Below are 25,488 nucleotides of genomic sequence, written 5' to 3'. Positions count from 1 at the left end.
TTTTTCATCAAACCCATACGTGTGGGTTATGTACGGATAGGTCTTCAAAAATGATATTGAGGTTTCTAACATGATTTATTTGTAAACTGAAAAGTTTGCGCGAGAGACACTTCGAAAGTGGTAAGATGTGTCCCCCCCCCCCCCCGTAACTTCTAAAATAACAGAATGAAAAAACTAAAAAAAAATATATGATATACATTACCATGCAAACTTTCACCAAAAATTGGTTTGAACGAGATCTAGTAAGTAGTTTTTTTTTAATAATCATGAATGATACGGAACCCTTCATGGGCGAGTCCGACTCGTACTTGGCCGCTTTTATTTTAGTAGTAATTTTTCTTATTTAATTATGATTTGTAACATATTTATCTAAAGTTTGTTTAGCACTGTCACTGAACATGTCATGTCACATGTCAGTTTTTAAATCATAGTTATTGTTTGACGTTCAATTTGCTAATCCTGCTTTTGCCAAGAGCAATATTAATAAATAAATAAATAAAAGAAATAAATATTATAGGACATTCTTACACAGATTGACTAAGTCTCACGGTAAGTTCAAGAAGGTTTGTGTAGTGGGTACTCAGACAACGATATATATAATATACAAAAACTTAAATTCATAGAAAACATTGACGACTCAGGAACAAAAATATCTGTGCTCATCACACAAATAAATACCCTTACTGGGATTCGAACCCAGGACCATCGGCTTCATAGGTTAATATTTTTAATTCTCACTTTTACGCTTATTGGTGCGTCTAAAATGTACTCCGAGTCTTGTCAACTCATAACTAATCGTGTTGAAATTTCACACTCAAAATCGACTTTCAAGTCTCATAAACCTAGAGATTTTCCTAGCACGAACGTCATGTTGTTAGTGCTTGACAAAATAAAATCATCGACAATCCTATTATCGATTAGGAACCCTTCAACCTTAATCATTTTCTATATTCCCGCTTATTTATTTATTATGTATACTCCTATTACATCAGTGGAAGTTGAAAAATCTATTAACCAATAAATGTGGATTTTTTCAAAGACTCAAAGCAGTTTGACGTCCGAAAATATGTAAAAAAATGGATAGATTACTTCGAGAATCATGTAAAAAACCTGTATGGTGGTTTTATTGTGCGATGGCCATTTGGAGGGCAATCTCAGTATATTTTTGTGTCATGGATTTTCTGTTAAATATAAAGTATGTAGGTAAATTATTAATAAATTGATAGTTTCGTAATTCTTGTTCATTTATTTCCAAACATGCCACATCTGTTTAAGACATTATATATTATGACAGTTATAAGATATCGATAATACAATATATCGATAAACTAAATATCGGAAGGAAGTCTCTTGCGTTGCCTTGTCCGTGCTAGAAAAATCTCTATACTCATAAGCCTTGTGTAATTTTATTCAACTAAACATCATGCGCGGAATTGCAAAAACACTTTTATTCCTAACAAAAGTTCTGACTTCCGCAAAGTCGGGCAAATGCCGGATAGAGTGGTGTTTCCGCTCCGTTGAGGCGGGAAATCGCCCGCGGGCCGTAAGTCCGCCCCTATATCACTCCAACTTTGATTACAAGTTCCCTTAATTCTTTGGAAGTTTCACCTTTTTCGCATTTGTAACATGCTGGCTTCGTGTAAACTGTGCACCTACGGGATATAGCGTTACAGTAATAAAAGCTTTTACAACCTGAGGGCTTACTGCGAACATCGACTCTCTAAAATCTTTCTCTTTTGCTCCAATGAATGCGTAATTAGAGTGACAGAGTAGTTGCTCGAAATTTACGAACTTCGATTCTCGCGGCTAGAGCCCTGGCTGTGGTAGGTAACGCATAAAAAGGAGAGTTATGTGGCTGAATTGTGTATACCTACTCATATGTACATATCTATATAAATATCCCCATGTTTTATATCTTGACCCAAGTAATAAAATTTCGTCAGACTTTCTATCTTGAATTTTGTGAATTTCATTCTTGAATCGTTAGTGAGATTATCTTAGTCCCAGGTATCTTGGATCAAGGTACATATCAGTTGAGATAGAGATATATGGGCGGTAGTACGGTCGCATTTTTATCATTTGTCACCATGCCTGTCACGTTCTAACAAGTATGTAAGTGTGTAAGTGACGGGCATAGTGACAGACAATAAAAATAGTACCATGCTCCTACTAGTTCTTGTTTCAAAAAATTGTTTTTTTTTTCTGTGTGTATGTAACAATGTATCCAACGATATATTTTTTCTGGGTGTATGTAATATTTGACGACCGGTTTGGCCTAATGGGTAGTGACCCTGCCTACGAAGCTGATGGTCCCGGGTTCAAATCCTGGTAAGGGCATTTATTCGTGTGATGGGTGTTTTCTATGTATTTAAGTATTTATACATATTTATATATTATATATATCGTTGTCTAAGTACCCTCAATACAAGCCTTATTGAGCTTACTGTGGGACTTAGTCAATTTGTGTAATAATGTCCTGTAATATTTATTTATTATTATTTATTTATTTATCCGTTACCTGTATGTATGAAGTTAGCTAAATTAGACCCGCTTCGTTAGTGGGGTAACAATAAAATATTGTAATACGATCGAGCTAACCTGATGGTGACCAGAGATGACTGTAAGAACTCTGTGATAAAACGACGCAATGTAACTGTTTTTGAGTTTGTTGGAATTAAATATCTCGATAAGTATTAGTTGTTTGTTAAAAGAAAAGTACAGTCAACGATAAAAGCATGACAAAAAGCTTTGATACACCTATTAGTGAAATAAGTGAAAAAGTTGTAGCATCTCAAGCAACAATAAATAATAAGCCTTGAGTAAATCTATCTTCAGACTTACTTATGTGACACCTATATGACACTTATTTATGACATATTTATATGATAAAATGCGGAGGAAGTAACATTTTTTTAATATACTACGTCGGTGGCAAACAAGCATACGGCCCGCCTGATGGTAAGAAGTCTCCGTAGCCTATGTACGCCTGCAACTTCAGAGGAGTTACATGCGCGTTGCCGACCGTAACCCCGCCCCCCCCCCCCAAGTTGAGCTCTGGCAACCTTACTCACCGGCAGGAACACAACACTATGAGTAGGGTCAAGTGTTATTTGGCTGCTGTTTTCTGCAAGGTGGAGGTACTTCCCCAGTTGGGCTCTGCTCTAGATCTGGAATGACATCCACTGGCTGTGCCCTACCACACAAAACGAGATGACATTCACAATGCCCATACCTCTCTTATACCTGTTTTCTTTTTCTCTCTTATAAATGTTATTATATTATTTTAATCATATAAAATACATATAGATTGTGTTAGTTATGAAAGAAAAATAAACTGTTGTAGTAGAGGTTACACAACGTTGCAAAAAAATGATTGTGATTGTTATCTTGTGTATTATTTATTTATTTATCAAGATGATAACACAGAAACATAAATGGAACGTGCAAGTACAATAAAATATTGGTTATATATTTGAGTACATGTTTAAGTATAAACTATTTTAGATGTTTAAGAATATAAAACGATCCCAAGCTTGGGCAACTAGTTTTTTCAGATAAGAAAAACAATACACACCTACATACATACATATAATATTTAGAATAAGTCATAATCATAAATACTTAGATAAATAAATAGTTCATAAGATAAGATCGGGTACACAAAAACTGTAAGTGAGTGCAACATATGCCGATAAACGTTGTTTGGCGAAATATTATGTAAATGTATATTGTACAAACTTTTTTTGATAAATAAATTTAAAAAAAAACTAAATATCAAAGAATATTAAGGCATACAAGAAAATATATTAACCCGATATTTTCGAAAAAGGAGTTTTTGTCATACTTATATACTTAAGACGCCTCAAAAAATTAGATTGCCGTTTATATATTATGCCGTTATAATAAATAAAAATAAAAAGCCTTTTATTTCCTGCAAACTAAGACTATACATTTTGCTAAAAAAACATTATTTCTAGATTTATGAATAACACTAACTTTACTTTTTTTTTTAGACTAATAGTATTTAAAGTGCAAGAACCCCTCCGCAGGTGAAGGCCTCCTCCAAAGATGCCCAAGATTATGCTGTTATTCGACATTAATGTAAATATCCGCCCACCCCTTTCAAATGTTGTCACATTGTTTTATCCGTCAACAAAACGGTTTTACGACGAGCAATGAAATTCACAATAAAAACAAAACGATCAGAATGCGGAACCGCGGTACAGATAACTGTATTTTTATATCGGGAGGCCGATTGAGTTTTAACAATTTGTTGTGTTTTTCTTCTAAATTAGTTATAATCTCATAAGGATTCATTTTCTGGGATGAACTATCCATCTATTCATTTATTACAAGCTTTTATTTAACTTCAAGTCAAGTTTTGAAAGTTAAGGACCCACTTCCCGATTTTCGATTGAGCTGAAAATTTGCATAAATATGTGAGTCCGATGATAATGCAATATATGGTACCATCGAGTTGATCTGATGATGGAGACAGGAGGTGGCCATAGGAATTCTGTGATGAATCAACGCAACCTGCTGATTGGTGTTGACGTAATGCAATCAAGAGTACTTTCATAAGCCATTTCACTCGCACTTATTGCGCATGTCAAGGTAACATATCAAATCATGATCAAAACTATAACAAATTTGCTAATTAGAATCTTACCGATCGTCATGAGCGATCTCATCTGACAAAGTGCGAGTGAGATGCATGATGACACGGCTCCGATTACACACGAATTAGCGAGAGCGATCGTTAAGGACGTACCAAAACCTTAACCAATTGTTAAATCATAATTGGCCTACAGATAAGTATATTTTTATATCGGATGTTTAGTTGAATGGTTTATGGCTAAAGATAAGGATGGAGGTCGCTTTAATTTCCGGGAAAAAAAGGATGAAGGCATTTTCAGTTTTGTTGCAAATATAATCTTGGGAAATGTGAAATACAAATTAGAATAGAAATTAGAATTTTGTGACCAAAAATCTTTAAGGAGGGACGTGAATTGAATATCTTCAAGAGCGTACTCGCATCTTTAAATAAATAAATAATAATAAATAAAATAAATATTATAGGACATTATTACACAAATTGACTAAGTCCCACAGTAAGCTCAATAAGGCTTGTGTTGAGGGTACTTAGACAACGATATATATAATATATAAATATTTATAAATACTTAAATACATTGAAAATACCCATGACTCAGGAACAAATATCCATGCTCTTCACACGAATAAATGCCCTTACCAGGATTTGAACCCGGGACCATCGGCTTCGTAGGCAGGGTCACTACCCACTAGGCCAAACCGGTGGTCAAAATCTTTAAAGAAGGTAACGCACTTGCGACCCCCCTGGTGTTGCAAGTGTCCATGGGCGACCTTAATTGTAAGCGTCTGCTTGTATGCCTCCTATGTAATAAAAAAAAAATATTTTTCTAATTTAACATTTTCTAATTTCACTTTCAATTTTATCATTACTGGCAAAATTCTGTCCATTTTTATCCCGCCATCTATCGTGCAAAACTTTTCTATTCGGAACAGCAAGTTCAAACCCACTCGGGGCAAGCACTGCATGCATTATAGTGAGTAATGCCGTTTACAAGCACCCTTATTGTCTGCCCGAGTTTTATGCTGGCCTACTGTTACACCATAAGAAACATAAGAGACTGGTTGGACGTGGGCAGTACAGAGAAACTAATTCGCATGACTTCAGATAGAATGGCATATAGACATAAGGTCGCCAACCTCCGGGATGGAGAAGGCACTTAAAGAAGAAGAGACTGTTACACCGAAGCGTAATTTTTAAAGGACCGTTGGGCAACTTTGTATGGAGCCTGGTCCAAAAACCAACAGAAATGAGAGTTAGGCCATTAGAGGTATTTAAATGAACATAATTTCGTTCTAGCGGAATTCCATAGCAGAACTGAGATATTTGTATTTTGGTCAAAATGTCATCACCCTTGAGCAAGACCTCATTAATTTCATCCCATTGTCACATGATTCATGAGTTATAAAAAAACCCACAGACCTTACAGATCCAGCCATCCAAATCTTCGCGGGGACTAGACCTGAAATCATCATCTTCCTCGCGTTGTCCCGGCACGGCCAAGAATTGGCGTAAGCACTAGTGTTTACGAAAGCGACTACCATCTGACCTTCCACAACAGAGGGCAAACTAGGCCTTATTAGAGATTAGTTCGGTTTTCTCACGATGTTTTCCTTCATCGAAAAGCGGCTGGTAAATATCAAATGATATTTCTGTACATAAGTTCCGAACAACTCATTGGTACGAGCCGGGGTGTGAAGCTGCGACCTCTGGATTGCAAGTCCTACGCTCTTACCGCTAGGTCACCACTGCTAGACCTGAAATCATACATAAAAAATATAAGACCTGGACTTATTTTGTAGCCATAGCCAAATTCTGTGGCAGTTTATAGTTTTATACCTTGGGGTAGGCCGTCGACTCCCGACCGATTATCATTTAAATTTCAAATTTGATTAATTGAAATAAAATCAAAATTCCAATAACTCAGAAACGACATATGCCACTTGAACAGTTATGATTAGAAGATCTAATAACTATTTTTTCGTTTATAATTTTGGTTGTTTTGACTTAAATTTCAGTTCGTTCGTTGCTTTTATTGATCCATGCAAGGATATCAACTTGAAATCGAATTCATCATTCATGTTGATGATGTTTGAATTTCTTTCATCACTGTTCAATATAATGTCAATGTGGAAAAGACCGGCTATACTATTTTTTTTTATATATAAAATTTATTTTAGAGAAAACCATAATAGGGAAAAAATAGGGGGGAAACTCTCCTATTTGTATACGTACGTCGCTCAGACATAACCAGAAAGGAAGAGCTTCATTCCTTCTAGTCCTAGTGATCTTTTACATGTGGAGTATGTGTACAAACGCGACGAAATAGCTTTTAGACGTTTTTAGCTTTTAGACGTTTTTACCTTATAGACGATCTTCTCCGCATTTACCTTAGCAGTATTTCGGTGTAAATATAGCCCTCATAAGTTTTTACATCCACCTTTATTGTGCAATGTAATGGAGGTCCCACGATTAAATATGGCGGCTGAAACTAAGCCACTTGCTAATTTATACCCTTCGTAATAAAACGCTGTTAAATGTACGGCGTAAATTACAACAGCATTACTGCATTGTTGCAGCGCGACATTACTGCCGACTACATTGGTGCTGCAAATGTCGAAGATCGGGGTAGAAACATCGATTTTGATATTTGCGGCAGTCAATTGCAATACTGCAGGAAAAGCCTGATTGTATATACATTTCTCGATAAAATTACCAGTTTGATGTTTCCTGCAGCAATACTGGCTGTTTATTTAGTCACCAGCAAAAATTCGTATATACGACTACCCTGAAATCACGAAAAAAAATATTGGCAGTATCATACGTTTTGGCTGTCTGACCTTGACATTTTTTTTCATTTCATTTCATTTATTTCATTCATTTATTGCTATGGGAGATTATTTTCTATGGGAGAGTAATTTTTTTTTTCGCGATTTCGGGTTTGGTCCCATAGTAAATATTGCTCAGTATGACCTATATATTCACCCCGTTATTGCAGGTAACTAAATAAACACCCTGTATTGCCAGCTGCATTACTGCAGCAGTATTGCACCGTGACATTACTGCCGACTGCATTACTGCAACATATGACAAAATAGCTACTTCTGTCCGGATTTTTGACATTTGCGACAACAACGCAGACGGCAATACTGCAGCAGTAATGCTGTCAGAATCTGAACGGTACCTTAAGCCGTTCTCTAATTTAAACCCCCCGTAATGGAATATTGTTAACGCTAGTTTTATTAGCACTAAACTAGCTATGTTAGTTGCTAACTAAAATGTTAATGTTAATCCGTGAAGTGTTCTTGCTTCAAACCATCTGTACACAAAAAATAACATAACATAACATTATTTTTACTTTTGGCAATATAAAATGGGATATCCCTGATGGAGTACTGCAGGTTAACTTTTTTAACAGTCCAGATTTAAAAAAGTATGATTCATTGCCTCTAGGTCCTAAATGAAATCTCATTATAAGAAAAAAACATCGTAAGGAAACTTGCATACATCTGCGAAGAAATTCAGAGGTGTATGTGAAGTTCCCAATACGCATTGGGCTAGCGTGGGGACTATAAAAAAGCCCAAGCCCTCTCGTGCATGAGAGGAAGCCTGTGCCCAGCAGTGGGACGTATATAGGCTGAATTATGATTATTATTAAGAAAAAAATACGAGTAGATGATGTTTATATATAGGGTTAATTTTTGCCATATAATATATATGCTCTATAAAAGGTTAAAGTAACTCTTACAAACGCCCACGCGTAGTTAAAGCCTACACGTAGGCGATGCGGTCTGTACATCCTAAATTTCAACCTAGGACTTTTTCCTCTTTTTTTACTCATAAATGTGAAGAAAAACATGGTGTGTGCCACGGGCGATACAGGCATTATGAACTCGTGTTAATTAAGCCCTCGCCTTCGGCTTCGGTCTCCAATTCACATTATTTCGTAAATTATTGTTTACTGCCTTTAATACACAATGTACTATTGAAATCGACGTGGTACAAACAACGCGATTAACATTGAATCATTTACACCACGCCTATATGTATAATTGCTTTATAAACTTAAAAATATTACATTTACAGACTAACCAACAAAAAACCATCAATTCATACAACTAAACCAATTACAACCTCCAACTAACAATTACAGCTAACACATTTTTAAAAATCACCAAATTACGAAAAACCACAACTCATTCCAATTCCAACCTTATCGGGTAAATAATAAGAGTAAAGCCGACCGCACGGAATTCGATTAAACGTTATGTCAAATACATTGAGCTATCAATCTACTGGAGTCCACTTGATTAGAGCAAAGCGCGTACTCACCGCCGAACTATTAGCCTTTGTCTAAAAACCTTTGTTTTTTCGGTAATTAATTTTGCGTGACTTGTTTTTCTTGATAAAGTTTTTTTTTTCGTTATAAGGGTTTCGTTATTTTGAAGAATGCCTGGAGAATGGTATGAGACAAAATTAATAGTTGCAAAGGAAAGGAATAATGTATGCTTGATAAGATTCTTCCTTAACTGTTTCACAATTTCTAAGTATTTGATAGCCAATTGACAAATAAACTTACTGCGCGATAAAACTTAGCACTTTATCTACCAGTTAAGCCACGCCAACGATGACTCTATTCGTCAGATAAATGGCAAGTAGCTTATTCAGCACTTAGACCTTGTGAAACAGGCCCTATTTCTTCAAATATAATTTTTATTTACGAAATTTTGATTGAAGTTATCGAGCACTAGTAACATTGATTACTTTTTATCAATTCGAATCCTGTAGTAATTAATGTCTTAGACAATTTGTTGGGAGTTTGGACGCCTGATGTTTTATGCGGGCAATCACTCGCCTACACCTGATTGTCTACAAATTATTAACTAACCTATGTAACAACTATCACTACACAAAAAAGAATAGTGTTTCACAAACGTGAAACACTATACTTTCTGTCTGAATGTATTTAAATAAAAGTAAACAAAATCTACACTCAAATGACTCCTTAAGCCAGTTGAGGGTAGATGAAAACATTACATGATCAAAAAATGTAGATGAAAGTCAGGTCGTTCAGTGATAGATCCAGGAGGTTTTGTATTTGATTGGTTAACCAATAAATGTTAATATAATAACAACCCGAAAATTAATTTACCTAAATATTTAGAGTATAGTTCTGCGAATCTGTATAAATCATATTTATTTTAATTTACTTATAAGTAAATTTATATCCTTGTTTTACCTCCCACACAATTGTAAATATTTAAAGTGAAATGCTAACTCGTTAAAATTCTATTGCTTTCTTTCGTGATAGTTTGATATTTTATAGTTTATTTACTGCTATAAAATAATTTTCATTCCTTAAGAACCAAGTGTTTAGTCCCTCCGTAATGTTTTATGCAATAAAAAGCATTTAATTGATATATATTAAAATTCTAATGAAATAAAAACTAAGTATATTTTTAAGTACCTATCAGCATTCACATAAAAATTCTAAAGAACAGACGCTTTCCCCATAGATTTTCGTACTTTGACTCGCCCGTTGCTATCTTTAATGCACGTGCATAATTATATTGCTGTCAAGCTCGCACAGTGACATTGACAACCGGAATCATGAGCGTGACAGAAATATAATTATGCGCGTGCAATAGAGATAGCAATAGACGGGTTAATGTACTAAAATCTATCTCTGCTTTTTACAAGTATAGAATCAGCTCACACACAAAACTAATCAAAGTATTTCACAAAATTTTACGCAAATCAGTTAATATATATGACCAGTAGCAGAACAGGGTTCTTAGCCAACGTGCCAATTGCTAACGCTCCGTAGCGTAGCGTAGTCATCTCTCTCAATCACTCTTCCACATTAATGCGACATTGGCAGTTGCGTTTCGTTAGCTACGAAGCGTTAACCATTGGCACGTTGGCTACGCACTCTGGGGGCCTAGCCAATTAGCCATAACAATCGCTCAGGCCAATTCAAACGTGCACTGATCTCAAGCCGGTATTAGAATGATATTTGAATCATATCAGTCAGCTGTCATTCGCGCGTTCAATTCGCTCTGATTTGTCTGTTCATGTATTAGTGCGAGCGAGACGCCTGGTTGATAGAATACGCCGATCGATCCTTAAATAATGTATGGAAATAGTCACGTAAATTTTATAGCATTAAAGTACGAAATGCTTTTTAAAAGCGCTGGTGGCCTAGGTGAGAGCGTGCGACTTACAATCCGAAGGTCGCGGGTTCAAACCCCGGCTCCTACCAATGAGTTTTTCGGATTTTATGTACGAAATATCATTTGATATTTACCAGTCGCTATTCGGTGAAGGAAAACATCGTGAGGAAACCGGACTCCCAATAAGGCCTAGTTTACCTTCTGGGTTGGATGGTGGCAGTCGCTTTCTACCTACGCCAATTCTTGGGATTAGTTTCCAAGCGGACTCCATGAGCCGTAGCAAAATGCCGGGACAACGCGAGGAAGATGTTTGGAATACGAAAGTAGTTTTAGCCTAGCTCAAACGGAGACGTTTGCTTACGCTCGGACAATTAAATAACAATACATTTCAGAATTCCAATGAACCACCTAGAAAAACACATAAAATAAAGAACAATGCATATATGTAAATGAACATATTAAAAACTCAATTTATTTCTTTATACATCATTTAATGTCCGCGCTACCCAAATGGCTCGCTTAATGCATGCATTGTATTTTTGCCAGGAATTGTTTTTGCATGTAAATCACTGCATAATGCAACATGGAATGGGATTAGGTTTTTCCGCAACTCATCTCTGTGTTCACAACGTACGTGCTTTTTTTTAAAGCGTTAGAACTTTGCTCCAGTATTTAAAACAATTCATAAAACAGTATTTTTGTAACTGGTTTCTTTTTTGACTCAATTTACTTCATTGGCCAAGCGAACGCGGAGGTAAGTTTTAGCTTTAGCTAAAGCTAAAATGCTTACATTATGTCTGTCCAGCGCTTCTACAGTACCCCTAGTGTAAATAAATTCGATTTCGAAACGTGACGTACGCGTTTGCGTTTAGTCTCATTTTGTATTGGATTTAGAAAGAGCGCGCCAAGCGGGACGTTTTGGAAACTCAAAATCCTATACAAAATGAGACTTAACGCAAACGCGTTCGTCACGTTATGATGTCGATCAAAGTTACACTAGGGGTACAGGTTGCATTTCTCAAACGATTTTCTTAATATCTTGTGAGCAGGTTCTAACTCTATACTTAGAACTATTTCTTGCTGATTAGATTTTTGGATATTTTTAGCTTACAGGTCCACTACCTATAATTTATATACATGGCCTAGCCAACCGGACTTTCGTATATCGACAATCGCCAAATGAAAAAAAAAAATGTATCGATATGACAAATGCTACAGAAGATCACATAACTTTTTTACATACATTATTTAAGTTACGATTAGTGTTTCGTATTAACGATTGCCAAATTTAAAACTCAAAATCAAAATTTATAGGCCTCCAGAGCTCTTTTACAAGTCAATATATTTACAGTAATATCATATAGTGACGTGAAAAATGCAAAGCAACATTTATAAATACAACAGCCAATACCTAGATAAACATTACATTGTAATAATCTTAAAAATAAATAATTACTACAATACAACACTGATGTATAGTTTCTATGGTTAATAATACATTACATTTGAAGATGTAAAAGGTCCTCAATATCAGAGAATAATACTAACTCGATCGGAGGTGTAAAATCTCTCCAAGTGTCAAAATGAAATTTATATTGAATGAAATAAATCGCATCAAGACTGTTAAGATAACAGTCTTATAAACTAATGCTACAGAATACATAACTAGTATGTATCCAATAAGTCTTCTTGGCCTGCCTTATTGGCTAGGATCTAAGTCATGTTAGTTTGTAACGATAGATTATAAATCTTCTGGTAGGTAACTGACATGGAGCACCGAAGTCGAATTAGACCCCCGGCAAGGTGGACGTTTTAATTATCGGCTGCCGAGTCTGAAGTTTACGAGTTAGGAGTTCCTTTTTGAAAATGTTCCTTCCCTTGCTATAAACAGACACATAGATAGCTTTTGTCGTCGTTGTACCCTGACAAGATTTTAATTGGCCTTAGATAAGATAAGATAATATTTTATTGTCAAAATTGTGTAAAAAGTATTAACATGTTATTCGCCATCTTGCCAATTTCCAAGGGTCCTAGTTTAAGTTTTAACATGAAGTAGGTAACACTACTTCACTAAAATGTTTACACCATTATGTCATCAACAATAGTATATTAATTATATATATTATAATATTATTATTTGTGTATTATTATATATGTATGTAGTTTATTATGTTTTTTAGTTGTTTAATAGTTCCCAATTCAATTCTCTTACTTTTCTTCTCGCGCCATTTTTATTACTACTCTGTTAAGCCCTATAGTTGGCTGGTATAGAATGCCTTTAGGCATTAATTTCGCCATTAGTATTATTTTTTTGTATTTTGGGTAATAAAGTTTAGTAAATTAAATAAATATAATATAGCAATTTTATTTTCCTTTGTCCTCAGAATGTCAATCAGCCACGTCCCGAACTCCACCTTCGCTGAGCTGGTCATCGACAGCGTACACGCCTCAGATGAGGGACTGTACCGCTGCGAGATCACGTATCTTCAAGTAGGAGACGACTGCAACACCGTGCAGCTGACTCACTTCAATACATACAGTAAGTAATAGATATAATAGATTATTCTACTTCCTCGTTCCCTCATTGCTGAGGATCGCGACCTTAGTGTGCGGTCATAAGCCATATGGGACACGTACTGCATGGTGCTGCCAACCACCCTCTTCACAGCATCATACCATCTTGTGGGTGCTCTACCTTGCTCACGCTTACCAACCATTTGACCCAAAGATAATCTGCCTTATAAGGAAATTTATTAAAGTTGAACCGGCCAGCGGAATATTATCAGCGTGTGACGATAACTAGTCATACATAGCGCACGCGCTGATTTCGTTTAGATTATGCCTGCATTGCCGTAGGTTAAGAATGTAGTATTACCATATATATATCATATCAGTATTACGATATTACCACTGTATATGAGCTCTAAATAATACCTACTCAATTAATTAGTTTAAATTTAGGATCAAAAGAAAATTTTACGTCTCCAACTTTCTGCAAAAAAAAATGCGACTTTCATTAATTTACAATACGATACTCTTTATTGCACACCTCGCATAGTTTTATCATTTTGTGTTTATTTTATATATTTTGTGTTTTTTTCAGTCACAAGCTCTTTCAATCCTAATTGAATAAAAAAATTACCCAGTATTTTTGTTCCTCTTGTGTTACTATTTCCCCATATATTTTGTATGCATAAGAAATAACACTAAAGTGGAAAAAAGGTCACATAAAAAAGTAGAAAAAAAAAGAAACGCTCATCTCATTATGTAGTCATTGGCGCTATGTAGTGAATAATTATAATATGTATTTTTGTAGGATTTATTTAAGTGCAGTGGAGTGTAACAGAGTTCTTTACCCTAGGTTTCAATTACATTTATATGCGTAAGGAGTGTGCACATCAAATATTGAAAAAAAAAATACTACAAGTGCGTAAAATTTTATGTTCTGGGATAAGCTTTTAATGTTATTTTTTATAGTTTATCATACGATACTTCCAAAACAAGCAATAAGCGTTTAAGGAAAATAACAATTCACCGGTCATTAAAATAAAGTTGTACAATAATAACAAAAAATACACAGCTTATATCAAATCAAAAGTAAACAAAGCAGTTCGCCACAGGGTTCTTTACTAGGTGCCATTTTATAAAGTTATTTACTAATTAAGTATAACGCCCAAGAATATCATCTCAAAGTTTTCGCTTGCAAATATGCAAATTTAAAGTTCGCCGAGCTTCAAGTATAATAAAATATAGGAAGCGCTAAATTCAATGCCTTTGATTAAGATAGAAGTTACATAACGTTACTTTTACTTACAAATAGGGGCCGACCCATTTAAAAATTCAAAACCAATCAATCAATCAATCAAATATTTATTGATACAATATAAGTATTTTACATGTCAACTCTTTATAGCTAATGGGATTACACATATTATTATTTATCTAATTAAAACATTACTTATCTATTACTTATCTAGGGTACATCATAATCTTGAGGCAAACAAAAAATTTAATTTATTTTAATTCAAATTATACCGACTATTTTTTATTCTTGCATTTCACATAATGTTGTTATTTTAAATCAATAAAAAGACTAGTATAAATAGTAACTTATTTTATAACATGCAATATATAACTACTTTATTATTAGATCTAGCATATATAAATAAATAACAATCTCACAATTAATATTATTTAATCACACCAAGGGGCATATTTTCAATTCTAATTAACGTTCGGCCAACACTGGCTGTAGTTAATATAAATCGAATTGTGTTAAAATATTTTCAGTGATGTTAAATTCAGAGAGGAAAATGTGGGCTTAGATTGAAAAAAGGCTATTTTGCGCGGTCGTCCACTTTCGTCTCAACTTTATCACTTACAAAGAAACGCCTACATCTGTATCACTGCCTTGAAATCACACTAAATATATCTCAATACCTTTGTTCCTTATTCCCTTATAATAAGGCGGAAATTGTGTAGATATACTTGACGTTGCACGACCTCTAATCCGTTTTGGGTGTCTTATCCGGATTAACGGATATATCGCAAGTTGTGTCAATAACCAATCACGACGAAACAAATCCTGGTAGGGGTGTGACACGCATTGCATGTCGATAGTTTTTATTTCAGCTTTAATAAAATATCGTTTTGTAGGGGCCGTTAGCCCTTACACTTGCTTGATGCGACTGGTAGCGCTGGTGGCGGAGGTAGAATAATACACTGAAGGTTGGATGGTTACTGAACGATTTATTGAGGAAAACCAGGGTTTATATAGTGGCTGTCTACGTGCATGGCATTTAGGTGACATTTAACAATATTAAATATAATTATAATTTCTTAGATGATTCATATCCTTGACATTTCTATTGTGCGTTAATTAATCTATTTTCTATTTTCTTAATGTCACATGACGTATGCGTCACGTAGGGCTTACGCTATAGTTTATCGCAACGTAAGCATGTACAGTAATGAGACTGTACACGTTTTGTAATTTTAGGTTATTAACGTTGGTAATAAACAAAATATAAACGGTATCATTTACTTTCAATAAGAAACTAAGATATAATTATATTTTTATTGTATACAATCTTACACAGATTAGTCCTAGCCTTCAACTAAGCTAAGCGCCGTAATGTATTTTTTATAACAAACAGAATACATATAATACTTACAAATTAATAAATTGTAAATATGAGTACAATAGAAATTAAAAATCTATATCTAAAAAGAGCCCCTGGGGCATAGTGCCAAAGATACTGGCAGCATTTCCTCGCTGAATTGCAACGCTTGTTCGTTGAGCGAGGAAGCTGCCAGCCCTTTTGCTAGGGGACAATATACATAGTTATATAAATAAATACGTACCTAAATACATAGATAACATCCATAGCTCTAAAACAAAATTTTAATATTCGTGCGTAAACATTATTTCGTGCCTTATATAATTTATACAGGGTGGAAAAATAAGAATGATACACTTTGTTTTTAAATTTTAATTACAAGAAGTGGAAATTTTATTAAATATTTTTTCATAAATATATTATTCAGGGTTGGCATTTGTATACGGAAGATAATTTCTGCCAAATGTCTACCACTAGCAGCAAGCAATTTTATCTCAAATGTTTCTGTTGTTTAAAACACGTTGTTTGCTCGATTAATTTTGAAAAAAAGTGACAGTGATTGGCAAATGTTGCAGCTCTTGACTTATTTCTTGTGGGGCTATCTAAAATTACGTGTCTATGCTAACGAGCTGATGAAATTTAAACAGTTAAAACCGAGTATTCGACACAAATGTACTAAGATAATGCCAAAAATGTGCGAATAGATGCTGAACATTGGGATGATAAGGGCTTACATTTGCCTGCTGTTAGAGGTGGACATATGTCAGACATATATGTATATATGTTTCGCATGAATTTGCCAACCCTGAAGAATATATTTTTAAAACAATACTTAATAATTTTTGAACTTAATACAGTTAAAATTTAAAAACAAAATGTATACTTCTTATTTGGCTACCCTGTACCTTTGTTATCATACCGATTGCAATATTTTTTTTATAACAAATTATTATTTGGTTCGTATTATATTTCTCACATTTTTATTTATACTTGTAAGAATGATCGTTTGAATTCATTATTCCTGTAGAACAAAATAGCTAACTTAATTAAACTCCAACCACAAAAGTATTCCCAAACAGTAATAAGTAGAAAATTCGATTCCATTTAGGATTTTATCAGATGTCGATAACATCGACACATCCCATCACTACCACCATCTTCTCTGCGATATTGTGTTTGTCCTGCCTCGAGCTATCCTATTCAGAGGTGCCACGTTCGATCCCCCTTTAACCCACGGCTAAACCCATCTTCGGTCTCCCTCTGTCTTGGGAAAAAGCTTTAGTGTGGAATAAAATGAATGCGGGATATTTTATTTGAAACGTTATTTTATTTAGGCCATAAAGGGTGAATAGCATTATTATATTTACAAGGCAAGTGCCCTGGCTTTGTGTGTGTGTTTTACGTATGAATATTGGCATTAGAGTTGAGGTCACGCACACAACAACAACTTGTCATGTAATTATGGAGTGTGGATTTAAAAGGAGGGAAGTCTCTTATGGTAGAACTGTTGCAAAAGTATCTAGCTATCAGCTATAGATAATAGTTCCAAATCTCTCCAGAGTAGCGCTTAAGTAGCTAAGAACCTAGGCGTTATTGACAAAGTGAAGTGCGCTGTCTATAATTTGATTTTCTTTTCAAGTATTCTATGTATTGTAGCGCCAACTATTTAAGGTTTTTTGATGACACTTTTTGGTACATGGAGATTTCATTCCTTAACTCCACCTTCCGTACATGTTATGTGAGTGGAAATTTGAAATTAGTGTTATTTTTTCATTCAACAGCCAACTGGGTCAAATTTAACACATTCACTGCCAGCAATCCCCTAGGCTGGTTCTGCGTTTGTAGTCGCTTTTCGCTACAATGCGGAAAATACGTGTCATTGGTTACAAACATAGCGCGTAGCTCGCGCTGGCAGCGAATGCATATAAAAGGACGCTTAGCACGAGGTTTTTTTTACATTGACCCGCCTTTTGCTGTTTCTTTTGCACGCGCGTAATTATATACAAGTACAAGAGAGACAGAAATATAAATATGTGTGTGCGATAGAGATAGAAACAAGCGGGTAACGATTTTACTTTGTATGGCGGCCAGATGAAAGGCACGAAAAATAAATAAATATTATAGGACATATTATTACTCAAATTGATTCCCACGGTAAGCTCAAGAAGGCTTGTGTGGTGGGTACTCAGACAACGATATATATAATATACAAATATATAGAAAACACCCATCACTCAGGAACAAATATCTGTGCTCATCACACAAATAAATGCCCTTACCGGGTTTCGAACCTGGGACCATCGGCTTCACAGTCACTACCCACTAGGCCAGACCGGTCGTCACAAAAATGTATAGCAATTGACTGTTTTCACATTGGGAGTTCATATATTTTCTACTGCTACTAGCGCATAGTAAAAAATTATGAACTCGCAAAAAATACTAATCAATTTCCTGGCTATACTTACTCAACCTCTTATCTTATATTAGATACGTATATCAGATACGACTTTGAGTAAGTATAGCGAAAACAAGCACCAATTTGAAGGCGATTCACACTTACCAATGTAAAATCAAATTAAACTTAGAAATGTAAAATGTACCTATCTGAAATAAAGCGAGCTACCCCCATAATATGACACGCTTATTTTTTAGCCGTTTTACGACGAAGATAATTCCCCCATAAAGAAAAACGACCCATAAAGATGTGCCCGACAAATTATCAGGTTTAGGGTTAATTTCGTCGTAAAAACGGGTTTAAGGAACAAATGTACGTTGCAGATTCCTCGAGCGAGAACATTCCACATACAAAAAGGAAAACGTTCTCGAGAAAGGCACAACTCTAAGTGAAACCTTTAATTTGCCTAGGTTATATTGATTCTCAAACTGATTTGGACCTTCTATCTCCTTATTCATAAGAATTACAATAGTATTAGTAAAAATTCTTTTCTTTTAAAAATAAAAGGCAATCAAATACCTAAACAATACGCAACTCTTAAAAGCAATTTAATTTAAAACTTCCAAATCCCCTTCCCGTTCATCTATTTTAAACGTCAATACGTCACGGATTGCTCCGGGCCGTCAATCTATCGATCTATTAAATTTGCTTTAGCAATACAGCAATTATTCAAATGAGGCTGTCATTTAACGACGCCAACGGGGTTGCTTTAAGAGGACTGGAAAGGGGATAATCGCTTCTCGATACAAATGTAGTCCCCATTTTCCTTTCTGTATTATTGAAAATATTTTAATACAATTTGATGGACATCAACCACAGCTACCACTATTGCCTCTTTGTTTATTTGTTTTTTTTTTCCGGAGATCGCGGGTTCATATCAGTGGTTCATAGGTTCATTACAATAAATTTTATAGAACTTATGTACGGAATATCATTTGATAGTCACCACTAGCTATTCGGTGAAGGAAAACATCGTGAAGAAACCTGCGTACAAACATCTACGTACGTAAGAAATTCGAAGGTGTATGTAAAGTCCCCAACCCGCATTGAGCCAGCGTGGGGACTATAAGGGGACTCAAACATGAGAGGAGGACTGTGCCCAGCAGTGGGACGTATATTTTTTTATACCACGACGGTGGCACGCAAGCATACGGCCCGCCTGATGGTAAGCAGTCACCGTAGTCTATGGACGCGTGCAACTCCAGAGGTGTTACATGCGTGTTGCCGACCCTTTAAAAATCTGTACACTCCTTTTATATAGGCTGAATTATTGTGATTATTATTTTGATTCGAAACATTTATTTTGCATCGAATTGGTTGTTCGCTCCTCTTTCTACTCTTTTTTTTAATAATCGAAAAATCGAATTCGTCTAACGCAGGGGCATAGCTGTGGTCAAGATACATAACATTGTGTAAGCATTCCTTCTATAACGTTAATATTCAGAGAGGAAAATGAGGACTACGATCCTATGGAGAAGCTGCCGTTCCCTTTCCTCTTAACAACCCTTAGGATTTAGCCCTTAGTATGGAGCTTTCAAATTACACCAAGCGCGATGTAAGTTGACATGGTTTTAATGTGAAAAGCCTTTGCGAGTCGCTACGTGGAAAAGCGTTGCATTTACAGTCTTGGTTTTACACACTTTTATTTAGGTTCCCTTCGTATTTGTTTCTTTGTATGTTTGATTCGAATCTTGAAATTTAAGACTCCTTACCATGCAAACGGGGTTTCGTTTTCATTTTAAAACTACCTGTTGTATTGTAATGAAACTTTGCACATACAATGACATGAACTATATCTACTACTACTACTGGCCTTAGCGTCTATTTCAGACGATCTATGGTGCAATGTCTAGAGACATTACACCGCCTGGGACGTAGTCAAGGAAAACGCAGGGATGCCCAGCACCTGCGCCACCCTCTCGACCTCACTGGCCGGACCCACAGGAAAGGCAAGCCAATACGTGTGGAGCCAGGTTGGCTGCAGTAGTCTACCGCAGATTTCAGGTTGGACCCTACTCACGCCTAACGGGGTCTCCGTCCCGGGTTTGATTTTGGAGTTTTCCTTCTCCTAGATAAGTTGCTACCCAATGCTTAGAGGCTTATCTCCCCTGTGACGAAGGGTTAGATGACGGCTTCCTTCGTGAACTTAGTCGCCTCTTACGACACCCTCGTTCTTTTAGGGTTGGTGCTATTCTTAAGCCGGACACCACACGGAGAACTATAACTAACTAACTAAGTAAGGAACTATATCTAGGGCTGCAATTAATTTATATTGGTCTACCTTATAAAACTAACGAAAAAGAGCAAAAACAAGTTTTACATTAAAATCTTAAATTCGCTGTATTTTGTTAACTATGATATCAGAGGTTACATTACAGCCCTAGATTTACCTTATCTTATTGTAAGTTCAAAGTTTCATAGCAACCTATTCGATCCACACCCGTCCACTGGCTACCGGCATTAAGTCACATAGCTCCATCTCATCTCCGACGACTACAGAGGGAAACCGAGAAGATCGTCTAGAATCCCGCGCTGCCAGTTCATGATGTATTTTGCCGTCCACCTCCCCAGCGACTAAAATCCCGGAATCCACCCTGTTCTGCAGCTCAGACTCTGAACAACTTCTCTATCTCAGATCGGTGGAAAATGGAGTGGTCTGCTGCTACAACAGGGCACACCGCCCAACAAAACCAAAAAAAAAACCAAAAGGGTTTGACCTCCCCCGCAAACAATGGTGTCGCTTAAAGAGAACTGGGCATGGCCGTTGTAATTCCCTAACATATATATGGGGTTGGAAAGATTCTCCATTCTGCGAGTGCGGCGAGGAAGAGCAGACCACTGACCATATTTTCCAACGCTGTCCCCTTCACTCGTATTCTGGACCAGCTGAAGATCTGGAATCAGTCACGCCTGAGTTGGTTACCTGGCTTAGCGACCTCAAGGCTATACTCTGATTGCCTTCTTTATGCATGCCATATGATTAATAATAATAATAATAGCAACCTAGCTGCGCTGGCGGCCTAGCGGTAAGAGCGTGCGAAGCGCTGGTGGCCTAGCGGTAAGAGCGTGCGAAGCGCTGGTGGCCTAGCTGTAAGAGCGTGCGACTTGCAATCCGGAGGTCGCGGGTTCAAACCCCAGCTCGTACCAATGAGTTTTTCGGAACTTATGTACGAAATATCATTTGATATTTACCAGTCGCTTTTCGGTGAAGGAAAACATCGTGAGGAAACCGGACTAATCCCAACAAGGCCTAGTTTATCCTCTGGGTTGGAAGGTCAGATGGCAGTCGCTTTCGTTAAAACTAGTGCCTACGCCAAATCTTGGGATTATGTCAAGCGGACTCCAGGCTCCTATGAGCCGTGGCAAAATGCCGGGATAACGCGAGGAAGAAGAAGAAGAATAATAGCAACCTAGCTAATCGTTTTAAAATGAGAGCGTAACTACGTTTGTATGGAGAACCGTGCTTGCTGGGGACCCTTAAATTACAATCACTTCTTGATATCTGATCCAGATGAAATTTGAAGTACTACCGTCATTCTGATGACAATGAGATAATATGCTAACATCAGAAGATAAGGAACTCCTCGATGTGAGAATACAAACACATCGAGCTTACGTTTATTAAAAAGGTATCAGTTAGTAAATAAAGAGATCAAGGTTTTAAAGACAGTTAAAAAACGCAAGCTACAGCTAGTACCCCGGTCATATCATGCGGAACCAGAAGTATGAACTCCCTCAACTAATTATCCAAGGAAGGATCCAATGGAAAAGATTATCAGGACGACACAACTCATGGCTTAAAAGTCTTCAAACATGGTTTAAACAGAGCACACGTTCATTTCACGTAGCTGTGTCTGAAGTCCATCATGAGGGCTTCATGATAGCCGACCTCCGGTAGGAGATGGCACTGGAAAAAGAAGAAAGTAATGTAATTGATAGACACACATATGAGAAGTAAAGTCCGGAATAAAAGTGCGTGTCACATAAATATTTTTTGATAGTTACTTGTTCAAGTTGTTGTGCGTAGAACGCCAGAGTGTGACTGCGGAACCCCAAAGCAGACTATCCACCCTGCCCTAAGAGAAAGTTGACAACCATTCAGACCTGCTCACGCCTAGTGACGAGGTTTGGAGGAGATTTGGACCCGGGTACGTCCTTAAACTACGTCCAAAAGAGAGGTATGGGCATTGTGAATTTCATCTCGCTTTGTGTGGTAGGATGCCGGACACAGCCAGTGGATGTCATTCCAGATCTAGAGCAGAGCCCAACTGGGGAAGTACCTCCACCTTACAGAAAACCGCAGCCAAATAACACTAGACCCTACTCATAGTGGCGAGTAAGGTTGCCAGAGCTCAACGTGTGGGGGGGGGGCGGTGTTACGGTCGGCAACGCGCATGTAACTCCTCTGGAGTTGCAGGCGTACATAGGCTACAGATACTGCTTACCATCAGGCGGGCCGTATGCTTGTTTGCCACCGACGTAGAATAAAAAAATAAATAAAAAGGCAGCCATAATCTTGTTTGCCATACGATTAAATAAATAAATATATAGAAAAATATTAAAGAAGTACAGCAGAATATGTATCTACCAAAAAAAGTATCGTTGCTTCTTAGCCGTCTTTCAAGGAAAACTGCCTAGATTTAAATGTAAATGCCGTAACCATCAATTTAAATGTTTCACGGATTTAAATGCTTAAGCTATTTTGGATTGTTGATGTAATGGAAGGATAATTAATATTAGTGTGTTTAGGTTATGTCTACCTCAAACAAGGTAAATAAGTCTAACATATAACTGTGCCCTTGATAGGAAATAATATTTTCTCAAAAATAAAAAAATAGGTAAGCATTTGACCACAGTCATGCTATCCTTTTCGTAATAAAAAAAAATTGCATGAATACATAAATCATGCATGGTGACGGCACCCCCCAGCCCCCCTCTAACTTTTGGACCAATGATCCAAAATATATATAAAAATCGTAAAACAAAAGCTACATAAATGCTTTCAATTAAAACAAATATGATCAGTCCAGCCGTTATTGATTTATTGCAAAATATCTTCTCTTCTTAGTAAAAATACGTACAAAGCGCTGCGAAGTCCCTTATGTTTGTAATGTACATGATACTTAATAATAGCCCCCGTTTAGCTTATTCTGACAAAATGGTAACATCGAAACCTTACACTGAGCCTAGCCTGACATTCTCTTGACCGATTTCTTTTTAATTACATCATACCCCGATAACTTTGTCTAGGTCTTCGTTAACATGTTTATATACAAAATTGATAGAACACCCGGTTTTGAAAGCAATATCTTCAGAATATTGCAGCGTGCATTGGCGCGAAATATGTTTAACTTTATTCAATTTCTCTTCAGTAAATACTGACTTCATATTTCCTGTGAAGGAACTCAGTTATAATACTTATAATGCACGACACGTATGCGATACGATTTGTAAAATATAAATCTTTGTTTGAAAATTTTAATGGATAAAACCTAGAGGAAGTTACTTTATCTTGCTTTGGTAAAGCATTTTGAATTCGAATATTTACAATATTTTTATTCATGATTTGAAAACTTGTTTAAGAGCAGTGACCCAGGGGACAACGCTGTCCTACACTTTTGTATGAAAATAAAGTTTCCTCTATTGAGTCTCCCATTTATTTTAAAGAAAATTTGACGTATTTTTATTTCTGCCGGATCTGGCATATATATTAAGGATCTTATTTCATTTTGACCGTGTTAAAACTCACAAAAGATGAACTAATAATAAAAAAAAAGCATTTATTTCGGACAATATCCATAACACACAAAACAACAAACAATCAAAATATTTACATTAAATTAACATTATTCATTACATTAAATCAAAATTATCAATTAAATTACATTAAAATTATCAAATAATAATGATTAAGGGCAATTGCAAAAGATAAGAAAAAGTGCAAACCAAATGGTCTGAGTAAAATTACTAACGTACTTATTTACTAATCCAATTTAACTTTTAAATGCGCTTTTGTAGAGTCTATCCACGCTAAGTTTTCTTGCCAAGTGCTATGTCAAGTATGGAGCTTACAGGGATATACGTATTCATTGTTACTGTTTGTGCAAAGTAAACGTGGTCAGAGTTATTAATCGCTAGGCTTATTTTTCTCAGACTATATTTTCAATAGGGGTTATTACTGCAATGTTCTGCCGCCAGAGTGCAGCAGCATACTTACTATGCCTTAAACTGTTTTTGACAAGTTTTCACAGATAATAAAATATGACATTGATGCATCAAGACGGTTTGTTTACAAAGGGCCTACCGGGAATTGCGAAAAGCGAAATTTACTTAGTTACCTGCCTCTTTATCGCCAGAATATGCTAGAGTGATAGAGAGGTTAGATAACAAAATTTCGATTATCTAGTTTTGCAGTAGACCCTCAGATTGTGATGGATTGTAATAGTGGCGCCCCCTACGCAGAATTTCGCGTAATATTCCCTATTTTGCAATGCCAGCTGGCGCGGATGCACAAAGTGGGCGTACGCACCCACTTCGTGTAATCGCGCCTGCTAGCGGAGGCCCTAAATATCCGAAAATTCCCGTGCGATTTCCAAATTCACCCTCATCGAAACTCAGTGAGAATCGTCGCATATAAATCCTACCGATCCAAGCGAAGATACCGAAAAGTTTCCAAAGACCAAGATTAAAAACCTCTTTTCAGTCTAAAATATGTCTTTGCGGATTACTCACTGGAAGCTCAAAGGGGTTTTATCAGATTTGATTAAGGTCTGGAAGAAGTTAAAATATCTTCTAAAATTTACGGCGATATTTTTGAAAGTACTTTAATAAATATTTATGATAATGTCAAAATGATGATGTGTGATTGTAAGTATAAACTAGATTTATTTAGTTCCATTTAAAGCTTTCAAAAATGTATGGAAAAAAATATGGCTGTTGGTACCAAAATAAGAAGATTATGTAGTGCTTCTTCTCGCATGGTTACTTTAAACTATTAGTACTACAATCGGGATACTTGCAGGTACTCTGACCTAACCAGTTCATTACGATGCGTCCTCGTTGACGGCCTCAACCCAAGTGAACGAGCCTGTCCAACATTTACCGTGTCCCCACCACTTGCTAAAACTA

At 36.2% G+C, this 25,488-nt stretch overlaps 1 protein-coding gene across 17 annotated transcripts in view; it reads left to right on the top strand.

Moving 5' to 3' along the window:
* LOC133531155 (hemicentin-2) overlaps nt 1-25,488 on the top strand; it is a 782,365-nt gene that overhangs the window by 478,044 nt on the left and 278,833 nt on the right. For all 17 annotated transcript variants that reach the window (XR_009801479.1, XR_009801478.1, XR_009801476.1 and 14 more), the window contains exon 4: nt 13,170-13,324. Coding sequence is in view for 9 of the 17 variants with exons in the window: in XM_061869289.1 (XP_061725273.1) it covers nt 13,170-13,324 (155 nt within the window). In the remaining 8 variants the exon portion in view is untranslated. The remainder of the gene's footprint in view (nt 1-13,169; nt 13,325-25,488) is intronic.

This window comes from Cydia pomonella, chromosome 24 (genome assembly GCF_033807575.1).
Source record: "Cydia pomonella isolate Wapato2018A chromosome 24, ilCydPomo1, whole genome shotgun sequence".
Lineage (NCBI taxonomy): Eukaryota > Metazoa > Arthropoda > Insecta > Lepidoptera > Tortricidae > Cydia > Cydia pomonella.
Note: the sequence above shows the minus strand (reverse complement) of the source record. Positions and strands in the feature narration are given on the sequence as shown.